This window comes from Salmo trutta, chromosome 19 (assembly GCF_901001165.1).
Source record: "Salmo trutta chromosome 19, fSalTru1.1, whole genome shotgun sequence".
Taxonomy (NCBI): domain Eukaryota; kingdom Metazoa; phylum Chordata; class Actinopteri; order Salmoniformes; family Salmonidae; genus Salmo; species Salmo trutta.
Window position 1 is genome coordinate 47,000,144 of NC_042975.1, and position 13,192 is coordinate 47,013,335.

Consider the following 13,192-nt stretch of genomic DNA (forward strand, 5'->3'; position numbering starts at 1 on the left):
CTCTCTTTCATCATCACCACTCTCTCGCTCCCACTCACCCTCCCTCTCCTCCTGTCTGCCCCGGTCTCCCTCTATCAGCTCCACTGTGGCCTTTTGTCCACTCAAAGCAACACGAGTGGGAGCCTCTGCTTGTGTGAGTAAAGCAATCAACACACGCACACATGCTTGCACGCACACGCAAAAAATAGCATATGCACACCGCACATATAGTAGTACATGAATGCATAAATACACACACACAAACGTAAGACTAAGCACAGACATTCAAAAACAGTGCTAGCAACAGCAAGAATACAGTCGTCTTACATAGAGATCCACACTTGCAACGCTATTCTTAAGAATGTCTTTGCACTGATACACACATCATCATCCATATTTCATGCTCAATAAATAAAGCATATGACCCTCATGTTTGTGGCGCTTGCTCACCAGAGGGTCGAAGGACTACCCCTGTACTGTAACTAAGGTATCCTGTCTCCATTTACCATCTCCCACCAATCAATCACTCAGTGCCAGGGGAGGAGCCATCTGCACAATGGGCTGTGTCTATTCATCATGTTCACAACTCCTAGTATACCTTGGTAACACATGCTGCACAATGGCAACCGATGCCTTTTTCAGAGCAGGAATTAAATGAAAATGGGTACTAATACCAAATGAAATAACTCTAATTAGAAGGACCTATGGCCCCTAATGTCGGTGACACACAGTGTGCCTATTTTTAACTAAATTATAGCACACGAACAAGGACAGGCAGGCACCTCCGTACAAATAGATTTCTAATCTCAATGTAATCACCTGTATAAACACAGGATAAATTGGCAGTTATCTGACAAAGCAAATGGGTCGGGACTCACATTACAGCCCAGTCTAAGTGAACACTAGCTGCGGATGTAATATGGTAAACTAGGAGTTTCTCTGTCCTCTACTGCCTTACTCCAGCCTTCCTCTCCCTCCATGGCCTTAGTATGGCAGGGGATTCAGACATGGGGGAAGAGTAGAAAAGGCTGATGTGTACAGAAGAGAACCTCGTCTCTCTCTCTCTCTCTCTCTCTCTGAGGAAGTATCATGTAAGTTAGTCTGCATCTAGCATCCCATAAATACTGGTCTTAATGACAGAGGCAAGACTAAATCCGATAACAGTGTGTATATGAATGAACCAGCAATGTCCAATGAGTGAGTGTGCTTTTGCTGTGCTGTTGTGTTTGCAGGTTTGTGTATGCGTGCGTGCGACTCGTGCATATGGGAGTGTTTGTACAGTAAGCGACTTTGTGTGCTGGTTGTTTGTGTGCACGTGTTGTGAGTTGGTATAACCCTATCTGTTCATAATGACTTGGTAAGATAAGCCAAAATGAAGACAAATAAAGTATGTGTGAAAATTGTCTATTATTAATGTCAAGACCCATATCAAATAAACAAGAAGCTTTGAGAATGCTTATGTTAAATAGGTCTACCTGCTATGTGATTAGACGTAATGGTAAATAGGTCTACCTGCTATGTGATTAGACGTAATGGTAAATAGGTCTACCTGCTATGTGATTAGACGTAATGGTAAATAGGTCTACCTGCTATGTGATTAGACGTAATGGTAAATAGGTCTACCTGCTATGTGATTAGACGTAATGGTAAATAGGTCTACCTGCTATGTGATTAGACGTAATGGTAAATAGGTCTACCTGCTATGTGATTAGACGTAATGGTAAATAGGTCTACCTGCTATGTGATTAGACGTAATGGTAAATAGGTCTACCTGCTATGTGATTAGACGTAATGGTAAATAGGTCTACCTGCTATGTGATTAGACGTAATGGTAAATAGGTCTACCTGCTATGTGATTAGACGTAATGGTAAATAGGTCTACCTGCTATGTGATTAGACGTAATGGTAAATAGGTCTACTTATGTGATTAGACGTAATGGTAAATAGGTCTACCTGCTATGTGATTAGACGTAATGGTAAATAGGTCTACCTGCTATGTGATTAGACGTAATGGTAAATAGGTCTACCTGCTATGTGATTAGACGTAATGGTAAATAGGTCTACCTGCTATGTGATTAGACGTAATGGTAAATAGGTCTACATGCTATGTGATTAGACGTAATGGTAAATAGGTCTACCTGCTATGTGATTAGACGTAATGGTAAATAGGTCTACCTGCTATGTGATTAGACGTAATGGTAAATACGTCTACCTGCTATGTGATTAGACGTAATGGTAAATAGGTCTACCTGCTATGTGATTAGACGTAATGGTAAATAGGTCTACCTGCTATGTGATTAGACGTAATGGTAAATAGGTCTACCTGCTATGTGATTAGACGTAATGGTAAATAGGTCTACTTATGTGATTAGACGTAATGGTAAATAGGTCTACCTGCTATGTGATTAGACGTAATGGTAAATAGGTCTACCTGCTATGTGATTAGACGTAATGGTAAATAGGTCTACCTGCTATGTGATTAGACGTAATGGTAAATAGGTCTACCTGCTATGTGATTAGACGTAATGGCAAATAGGTCTACCTGCTATGTGATTAGACGTAATGGTAAATAGGTCTACCTGCTATGTGATTAGACGTAATGGCAAATAGGTCTACCTGCTATGTGATTAGACGTAATGGTAAATAGGTCTACCTGCTATGTGATTAGACGTAATGGTAAATAGGTCTACCTGCTATGTGATTAGACGTAATGGTAAATAGGTCTACCTGCTATGTGATTAGACGTAATGGTAAATAGGTCTACATGCTATGTGATTAGACGTAATGGTAAATAGGTCTACCTGCTATGTGATTAGACGTAATGGTAAATAGGTCTACCTGCTATGTGATTAGACGTAATGGTAAATAGGTCTACCTGCTATGTGATTAGACGTAATGGTAAATAGGTCTACCTGCTATGTGATTAGACGTAATGGCAAATAGGTCTACCTGCTATGTGATTAGACGTAATGGTAAATAGGTCTACCTGCTATGTGATTAGACGTAATGGTAAATAGGTCTACCTGCTATGTGATTAGACGTAATGGCAAATAGGTCTACCTGCTATGTGATTAGACGTAATGGTAAATAGGTCTACCTGCTATGTGATTAGACGTAATGGTAAATAGGTCTACCTGCTATGTGATTAGACGTAATGGTAAATAGGTCTACCTGCTATGTGATTAGACGTAATGGTAAATAGGTCTACCTGCTATGTGATTAGACGTAATGGTAAATAGGTCTACCTGCTATGTGATTAGACGTAATGGTAAATAGGTCTACCTGCTATGTGATTAGACGTAATGGCAAATAGGTCTACCTGCTATGTGATTAGACGTAATGGTAAATAGGTCTACCTGCTATGTGATTAGACGTAATGGCAAATAGGTCTACCTGCTATGTGATTAGACGTAATGGTAAATAGGTCTACCTGCTATGTGATTAGACGTAATGGTAAATAGGTCTACCTGCTATGTGATTAGACGTAATGGTAAATAGGTCTACCTGCTATGTGATTAGACGTAATGGTAAATAGGTCTACATGCTATGTGATTAGACGTAATGGTAAATAGGTCTACCTGCTATGTGATTAGACGTAATGGTAAATAGGTCTACCTGCTATGTGATTAGACGTAATGGTAAATAGGTCTACCTGCTATGTGATTAGACGTAATGGTAAATAGGTCTACCTGCTATGTGATTAGACGTAATGGTAAATAGGTCTACCTGCTATGTGATTAGACGTAATGGTAAATAGGTCTACCTGCTATGTGATTAGACGTAATGGCAAATAGGTCTACCTGCTATGTGATTAGACGTAAAGGTAAATAGGTCTACGTGCTATGTGATTAGACGTAATGGCAGTCGTGTAAAGTACTTAAGTAAAAATTATTTAAAGTGCTACTTAAGTCGTTTTTGGGGGTATCTGTACTTTACTATTTATATTTTTTGACTACTTTTACTCCGCTACATTTCTAAAGAAAATAATGTACTTTCTTCTCGATACATTTTCCCTGACATTCAAAAGTACTCCTTACATTTTGAATGCTTAACAGGACAGGAAAATTGTTTAATTCACGCACTTAAAGAGAAAATCCGTGGTCATCCCTACTGCATCTGATCTGACAGACTCACTAAACACAAATGCTTTGTTTGTAAATTATGTCTGAGTGTTGGAGTGTGCCCCTGGCTATCCGTAAATGTAAAAAAACAAGAAAATTGTGCCGTCTGGTTTGCTTAATAAGGAATTTGAAATTATATATACTTTAAAAAAAGGTGCCTAGTGTTTTGAAAGGGTATCTTGGGTGCTCCAGCAGCCAAGCAGCTTTCACTGGGATGTGCTCATGCTCAGTGGTGTGGATGTGTCTGGACTGTCGGGCTGTTCAGCTCTACCATCGCTGTGGGCTGGGTGGAGTCACTGTACAAGAGAATGAACACTTACGAATACAACTATTGTTCCCAGAAGGAGGGAACGAGGTATAACATACTATTGGGAATCAACGACCAATCATATTTCACCTGAAGAAAACTGAAATCACGCCCAACGGACCAATGGATGCTGAGCCCGCCCTCGGAAGCCCCGCCTTCCTGGCTATAATACTGGGGCTGCCGTTAATTTCCTCAATTCAGTGAGCCCAAATATGTGGGACCAAAATATGTTATACCTCGTTCCCTCCTTCAGGGAACAGTAATTATATTCATAACCGTACGATCCCTTTCAGTCGGTCACTCGGAATAACATACTAAGGGACATACAATCACGCCCCAAGCCGGCTCAGATGTTACCAAACTAGGAGGCCCATGGCAGCCCAAGCACACACACACACACACACACGTTTCACTGACTCCAAAAAGGGGTTACAGAAGCCACCCTTTTCCCTAATATTTACCGGAGAAGCCTGAACTGTCAGTGCCCGATGAGGCCTGAACTGTCAGAGCCCGATGAGCACTGAACTGTCAGAGCCCGATGAGCACTGAACTGTCAGTGCCCGATGAGGCCTGAACTGTCAGTGCCCGATGAGGCCTGAACTGTCAGTGCCCGATGAGGCCTGAACTGTCAGAGCCCGATGAGGCCTGAACTGTCAGTGCCCGATGAGGCCTGAACTGTCAGAGCCCGATGAGGCCTGAACTGTCAGAGCCCGATGAGGCCTGAACTGTCAGAGCCCGATGAGGCCTGAACTGTCAGAGCCCCATATAGGGAACCAGAACCTGCTGCAACTTGGCTATGTATACTGACACGCTGCCACTACAGCCTAAGTCCACAGACCCCACGGTTCCAAGAACATTACTTACCTTGAGCCTGAAATGTCAGAACTCGTGCAAGGAATCACAAGTCCCAAAAAAAACAGAACACCTGTCGTGACTCGGTAAGCGCACACGTGCTCTGCATAGCATAGACCAGAGTCGATGAACCACGGCAGCCCGAGGCTCAAGCCCACAGGAAACCTGCAGTAACTTGTGTACTCGCTCACTGCCACGGCAGCTCAAGGCGCAAGCCCAAAGGAAACTGTGGTAACCCTGATAATGCGCACTTTACACGCTGCCGCTCCCACAGGCAGCCCAAGGCTCAAACACATAGGGAACTGTGGTAACACGGATAACCTGCACGCTTCCTAACACCCACTCCCGAACCCAGCCATAAGAACACTAGGAGCAGTTACATCCTAGTGATAAAACCTCACAAAAGGTATGTGGGGAACCCCAACTTACTGCAGCACAGGTATCACCAATCGTCATGCTCCTGAACAATGCCCAAGAAGCTGCCACAACCCTAGTGGAGTGAGTATGCATATCGCTAGGCAACCATTATCCTTTGGTGTCCTACGCCAGGGACATAGCCTCCACAATGCAATGAGAAAGATGTGGCTTAGAAAGCGCCCTACCCCGAGCTGGATTAGAAAAAAAATTACAAAAGCTGCTCACAATGCAGATATCATTGGTCCTATCCGTATACACTATACATACAAAAGTATGTAGACACCCCGTCAAATTAGTGGATTTGGCTATTTCAGTCACACCCATTGCTGACAGGTGTATACAGCCATGCAATCTCCATAGACAAACATTGGCAGTAGAATGACCTTACTGAAGAGCTCAGTGACTTTCAACGTGGCACAGTTATAAGATGCCACCTTTCCAACAAGTCAGTTCGTCAAATTTCTGCCCTGCTAGAGCTACCCCGGGCAACTGTAAGTGCTGTTATTGTGAAGTGGAAACGTCTAGGAGCAACAATGGTTCAGCCGCATAGTGGTAGGCAACACAAGCTCACAGAACCGGACCGCTGAGTGCTCAAGCGCGTAGAGCCTAAAAATTGTCTATTCTCGGTTGCAACACTCACTACCGAGTTCCAAGCTGCCTCTGGAAGCAATGTCAGCACAAGAACTGTTCGTCGGGAGCTTTATGAAATGGGTTTCCATGGCCGAGCAGCCGCACACAAGCCTAAGATCACCATGTGCACTGCCAATGTAACAGTGTAGGTTCCGTCCCTCTCTTCGCCCCAACCCGGGCTTGAACCAGGGACCCTTGCACACATCAACAACTGACACCCCACGAAGCAACGTTACCCATCGCGCCACAAAAGCCACGGCCCTTGCAACGCAAGGGGAAACCCTACTTCAAGTCTCAGAGCGAGTGACGTCACTGATTGAAATGCTATTAGCGCGCACCACCGCTAACTAACTAGCCATTTCACATCGGTTACACTCACCCCCCCTTTGACCTCCTCCTTTTCCGCAGCAACCAATGATCCAGGTCAACAGCATCAATGTAACAGTGTAGGTTCCGTCCCTCTCTTCACCCCAACCTGGGCTTGAACCAGGGACCCTTGCACGCATCAACAACTGACACCCACCGAAGCATCGTTACCCATCGCGCCACAAGAGCCACGGCCCTTGCAACACAAGGGGAAACCCTACTTCAAGTCTCAGAGCGAGTGACGTCACTGATTGAAATGCTATTAGCGCACACCACCGCTAACTAACTAGCCATTTCACATCGGTTACACCAAGCATCGGCAGGAGTGGTGTAAAGTTCGCCGCCATTGGACTCTGGAGCAGTGGAAACGCATTCTCTGGAGTGATGAATCACGCTTCACCACCTGGCAGTCCGACAGATGAATCTGGGTTTGGTGGATGCCAGGAGAACGCTACCTGCCCGAATGCATAGTGCCAACTGTAAAGTTTGGTGGAGGAGGAATAATGGTCTGGGGCTGTTTTTCATGGTTCGGGCTAGGCCCCTTAGTTCCAGTGAAGGGAAATCTTAACGCTACAGCATACAATGACATTCTAGACGATTCTGTGCTTCCAACGTTGTGGCAACAGTTTGGGGAAGGCCCTTTCCTCTTTTAGCATGACAATGCCCCGTGCACAAACTGAGGTCCATACAGAAATGGTTTGTCAAGATCGTTGTGGAAGAACTTGACTGGCCTGCACAGAGTCCTGACCTCAACCCAATCGAACACCTTTGGGATGAATTGGAACGCCGACTGTGAGCCAGGCCTAATCGCTCAACATCCGTGCCCGACCTCACTAAAGCTCTTGTGGCTGAATGGAAGCAAGTCCCCGCAGCAATGTTCCAACATCTAGTGGAAAGCCTTCCCAAAAGAGTGGAGGCTGATATAGCAGCAAAGGGAGAACCAACTCCATTTTAATGCCCATGATTTTGGAATGAGATGTTTGACGAGCAGACAACCGGGGTTGTCTGGGCCAACGGGAAGCCACCAGAATCAACAACAGACCCTCCTGATGGACCTTCTTCACGATTGCCCGAATCAGGTCCACTGGAGGAAATAGAGCAGGGTCAGAGGCCACTGATATGCCAAAGCATCCATTCCCAACAGAGCGCCCAGATCCTTCATTGAGAAGAACAGACGACAATGCACTTTTTCTCGCGATGCGTAAAGATCTCCGTCGACCCTGCTGAACTGGTCCTATATCTGGGCAACCACCGGAGGGGTGCAGTCTCCACTCTGTAGAGATAGGACCCCCCCGGAACGTATATCTGCATCCATGTTGAGAGACCTGGGAAGATATGTCAACCTGAGAGATAGGAAATGCGCACTGCTCCATGCGAGCAGATAATGGGCCAGGTTTAGGAGAGAGAGAGACCACGTTAGATGTCTTCACGGGTCCAAAAAGTTTGAAATGGATCCCCGATATGCATAGATACATTTTCAAAAAACGGAGACATGTTCCGAATGGACCCCAGGACAGTCAGCCCCGTTCAGAAAAGGACTGTGGAAAACAGACCTAAACAGACCCGTTTGGGTCTGGTTCGGATCCGAGAGACCCGTTCAGATCCGAGAGTAGAAAAAGAGAGAGAAAACCAACAACAAAAACTACAACTGGGCCCTGCCAGGGCCATCAATCAACAAGCGATATTGGCCAAGGGATCCACAGTTACGTGTCCTTAAAAACAAAAACAAATTATAAAAAAATATTTCTGTTCCGGTGCGCCCTGCCTTTGGAACTTAATTTAGCCAACAAAACAACAAAAATCAAACAAAACACTTTTTGCATAGGCTATTTAAAAAAAACTGGTTTAGATGATTAAAATAGGCCTACAATAATAATTACAATGATAATAACGACTAAACGATTGATAATAAATACGAAAATAAATAAAAAATGTACAAAATTGCTTCCAACCTCAATAGTGAGTTGCACACAGTCCATTTGGCCGCGCCAACGTTCTTCTCATCTTTGTCCACTACAATATAAAAACATTCCCCTAGTCGGCATCTTTTCACTATACTCTTTTCTCCTGTAACTTTAGTTTAACTTCAACAAAAAAGGACTCCATCTTCACAATCAACAGTAGCCTAGACCAAGGCTCTCTCTCGCTCTCTCTCTTCAGCAGCAGGCGTAAGTGAGATGAGCAACCGGAACCAGTTTCAGCTGAACATAAGCTATACGTTTTATTTAGTTTCAATTGGCTGACACAGATAACAAGTTGGCGCAGTTCTCAACACACAAACACTAAATTAACAAAAGGCCAGTTCCAATCGGGTCCAGTCGGTAAATCAATATTAATTGCACATGCCCGAGACTCGTGGCAATTGTATCAGACCTGACTCAGATCCGAGACGAAAGTCTGAATTTAGGACCCGGATCCCTGGTCAGATCTCTGAATTTCGCGTCTGTGGAAACCGTGAAAACCTTAGACCGCATCCCTCCCTACCTGTTGATGCACGCCACCACCAACACCGGTCCTTCCAAGGAGTCAACGCCCTTAGACACGACAGGGACACGTTGAGCAACCGATGGCTCTGTCGAGATGCATCAAGATGCGTAGCAATCACCCAGCGCTGAGACAGACGCGTCAACAGCAGTCCCAGAGGCACCACAGCTATCAAACAGGCCATCAGACCCAATAATCACTGGCACAAGTGAAAAGGCACAGAGTGCCCCAGCTGAAACCGAGCCAGAACGCGACTCTCCTCTGTTGGGACAAAAACACATGATTCAGAACCGAGTCTAGAATGAGACCCAGAAACTGAAAGTGCTGAGCCAGAGTCTAACAACTTTTCTCATGATTCACTATGAACCCCTGAGACTTAATATGGGAAATCAGCGTAGCCGTGTGGAGCTCCAGATAGTGTCAAAGCCACCTCCACTACCATAGAAACGGTGCGGGGTGATGGGGAGAGCCCGAAAGCCTGGACCAGAAACTCGGTGGCCACACCCTCGAAATGAAACCTCCGAAATTTTCTGTGGGGAGGATGTATAGGAAAGTGAAAATACGCATCCTTCAGATCTATGACCGTGAACCAATCGCGGGGATGCACCGAATGCAATAGCGGCGAAAGTGTGAGCAAAGCGAAGAGCTGAAGCTAATGTAATGCTAGGTAGCCAGCTGGCTAACGGCTGAGAGTGACAGCTGTCTATCACCGCATCTGGATGACTAAACCAGTGGTTAGCCTAAATTACAGTTGTTGTTTTTTTTACAATCGCTAGGACCCATTTCTCAATACTTAGGTCATTTTTTCAAAACTCTTCACACAGTGAACACAACAGCAGTCTATGTGAGCTAAACTGTCGATCATTTTTCATTGCTTTGGCACAAAATGCATTCAATGACTACATCTTTCAAATTTCATGAATGATTTTCTCACTCAGACACAACCACCACCAAAACTCTATGTACCTACAGGACAATTTGCACATGTTCACATACTCTTTTCAAAACGGTTAAACCTAAGTCCAAAACCTAACATAACACACCATTGAATAAGACAGCAATTTGCTACATTTCTACAGTAATACTCTATTGAAATATATCCCACATCTAAAAAATGAAATACTATCAAAACAATTAGACCAACCGCAGCTGATTCCCATTGTAGCTGAGCCCTTACACAGGTGTTAGTCTTTCAATTACATTACCATCTACACAAAAGGGGACATGTTAGGAATAATGCTGTAGTGTAATGTAAACATGGACCCAGACAGAGATAGAGAAGTGGCTGACAGAGGAAGATTGCCAGGGATGGACCAGGCAAGCCAAAAGATTCTTTCCTAGGTGTATTGCCCAGGATGACATAAGATGTGATGTGGATGAGAACCTGTGGCCAAATGCAGAAGACTGGGATGACTATCATTGCTACTGTATCTGTAGATGGTGTATATACAAATTCTTGTATTTTGTTAACACTCAATGCCAAAAAATGACAAACATATTGAAGCATATTGCATCATGTCTGATTCATTCCTATAACATATACTGCAGTGAATTCTAAACAGTGGAGAGGTGTCATTCTTGTTTTGTAAAGAAATTTGACAAAAGAAAAGATTGTGTAATGCTGCCTGTTGTTAGTGTTGTTTAGGTCATTGTTTTATGAGTGACAACGTGTGCTTGTTGGGTGACCTTTGTTAGTGTTATGGAAGAATGAGTTGATTTGAGACATGTATGAAGTGTTTTGGTAGTTTTAGTGCATTTTGGATGTGAAATGAACTGCTGTGCCAAGCTGAAAGTTGGTTTGGAGAACTGTGTGAAGAGTTTTGAAAAAGTGACCTAAGTATTGAGAACTGGGTCCTAGCGATTGTAAAAAAAAACTGGAATATGATTACGTTCCTACATGTGGAAAAGGTATTTAGAGAAAACTAACTTATGACTGAACAGACAAATATAATGGAAATTATTTGCTAAATTATGAACTTTTACACTAGTGACAAGAAACATGGAATGTTCTATGCATCTGGACAGTGGATATAGCCAGAGCCATATATTTAGAGAGTTTGGACAACTTTTTGAATTTGTAATATATACATCTTATTTTTACTAAACTCCATGTGTAATGTTAAAGGTGTGCTAACATGGCTGAAGTGTTCGAAGTGTCATGTAGGCTAAATGTCATGTAAATGCATCATAATGCAGAATCCTCAATGTCCCAACTGTCTAAACACATGGCTCAGGACACAGCGCATAGTGTCCGATATCGCGTTTTGCAACAAAACACATTCTAAAGCACATCTAAAGTAAATGTTCATAGAAAGGGATGCATGAGCATTCATTTCAGATGAAAAAAAAATGCTAAATGTGAAAAATGTGTGTTTATTGCGTTTTGGAATCAAACCCTTTGTATGCAGGTGAGGTGACAAACCGCTGTAATTCTATGATTGGTTGAACAAGCCTCAGTATAGTCTGGTCCTCATCATGTATAAGTGCCTGTCTGAGAGGTATCTTCAAACAACACTCAACATTGATGCTCTGATACTTGAAAAGAAAGCTAAAGAGAGATACAGAGCGCTTGAGGTGCTTGAGAAATATATTATTCTTACATGACTATAATATTTGAGAGTGACAGCTACCTGCTATGGGACTCTGCATATAGAGAGTCCTGCTTTGCTGTCTCTGCTTTTCATCTTCATTTCAACTCCAGTCAGGTGCTTTGGAGTTTATTTTTGTATTTCAGGTCATTCATTTGCACACTCACTCCAAGTCTCTCTATGTTTGTCTTCCTGTTTCACTTTCAGACACTCTACTTGCCCACAAATATTTGCTTATAGACATAGTACAGTAAGACACCGTCACACACATACATTTATACATCAAACGAAAGTACATTCTCCCAGATAGCCAAAATACCAAACTTCTCTACAGTGCAGGTTTACTCCAGAGCTCAGACTCACTCTCACGCTAACCTGCTAATAAAAAGAGTCCCTCAGTCTGAAGCTCTTTAGACCCACAGACCCACTCTCACAGCAACCTAGTCACTCATAATACTCTTTCTCACTCGCCACTGGACCAAATAACCAGAAGAAATCATATCTATTCTGACAGGTCTGTCTTCAACATTTTGATATGACTCCCTTCCTTCCTCCCTGTTGGACCGTGATATGAACGCTGTGAATGTTAGTCAACGTTTGTTTCACCGAAGTCAAAAAGGTCATCTCTTTTCCTCACCTGTGACTGGTGCTTCTATGTCCAGCATGGTTTTCTCCTGGCGCAAGATGGCGGCGCCCTCGTTGACGATGCGTAGTGCCACGGCCTCCTCCACGCGGCCCTCCTTGGTGAGGTGGGCTTTGAGCAGGTCCACCCTGGGCTTCCCCTCACTGTCAAAGACCTCCTTCAATGTGAGGCGATGACTCAGGGGGAAGGGCACGGCTGTGGAGACAACACAGTGAGACAACACACCCCAATGGGACGTCAGGACAGTCCGTGTGATCACCTGCTCTGAGACTAGGGCACAAACACTTCAGACTTAAAGTTAAGCACGGGGGAAAGAGCCCAGAGAATTCTAATCGCATAATGTTTTGTTTAAAAAAAAAATAATAGCTGGCCAATTACTTTATGTGATAATGTTTGCAAGCTACTTTAACTCTGGTCCAGATTGATGGTGCAGAGGTTTATTCTACATTGGCTAGCTTGTCCTTCCTATGACATGAGTTCCCTCTGCGGGATGTATTGTACAGGGAACATGACTTCATGTAGTACAGTACAATCCAATCGCTGAGGGCCACAGATATAGGGGGCGGGGCAGAAGAGAGCCAATGAGAAGAGGAAACAGACCCATCAAAATCAAACCACCATGAGACAGGGAACAAAGACCACTCCCCTTAGAAACCCTCACACTGCATATCAGATGAACACAGAGCATCAGTTGTACAGCCAGCTCACAGGGGGGAAACCGCTAGACATCCTCAGATGTCGGATTCCAAATAGTCTGAGAGCAGTATGGCAATAAAAGCGTCGCAGAGTGTCTATCAGCAGACCT

The 13,192-nt window shown here is 43.9% G+C and overlaps 1 protein-coding gene across 2 annotated transcripts in view; it reads right to left on the reverse strand.

Moving 5' to 3' along the window:
• The window catches only part of LOC115154819 (serine/threonine-protein phosphatase 2B catalytic subunit alpha isoform), a 52,388-nt gene that overhangs the window by 18,678 nt on the left and 20,518 nt on the right, over window positions 1-13,192 (reverse strand). For both annotated transcript variants that reach the window (XM_029701435.1, XM_029701434.1), the window contains exon 2: window positions 12,382-12,582. In XM_029701435.1, coding sequence (XP_029557295.1) covers window positions 12,382-12,582 — 201 coding nt within the window. The remainder of the gene's footprint in view (window positions 1-12,381; window positions 12,583-13,192) is intronic.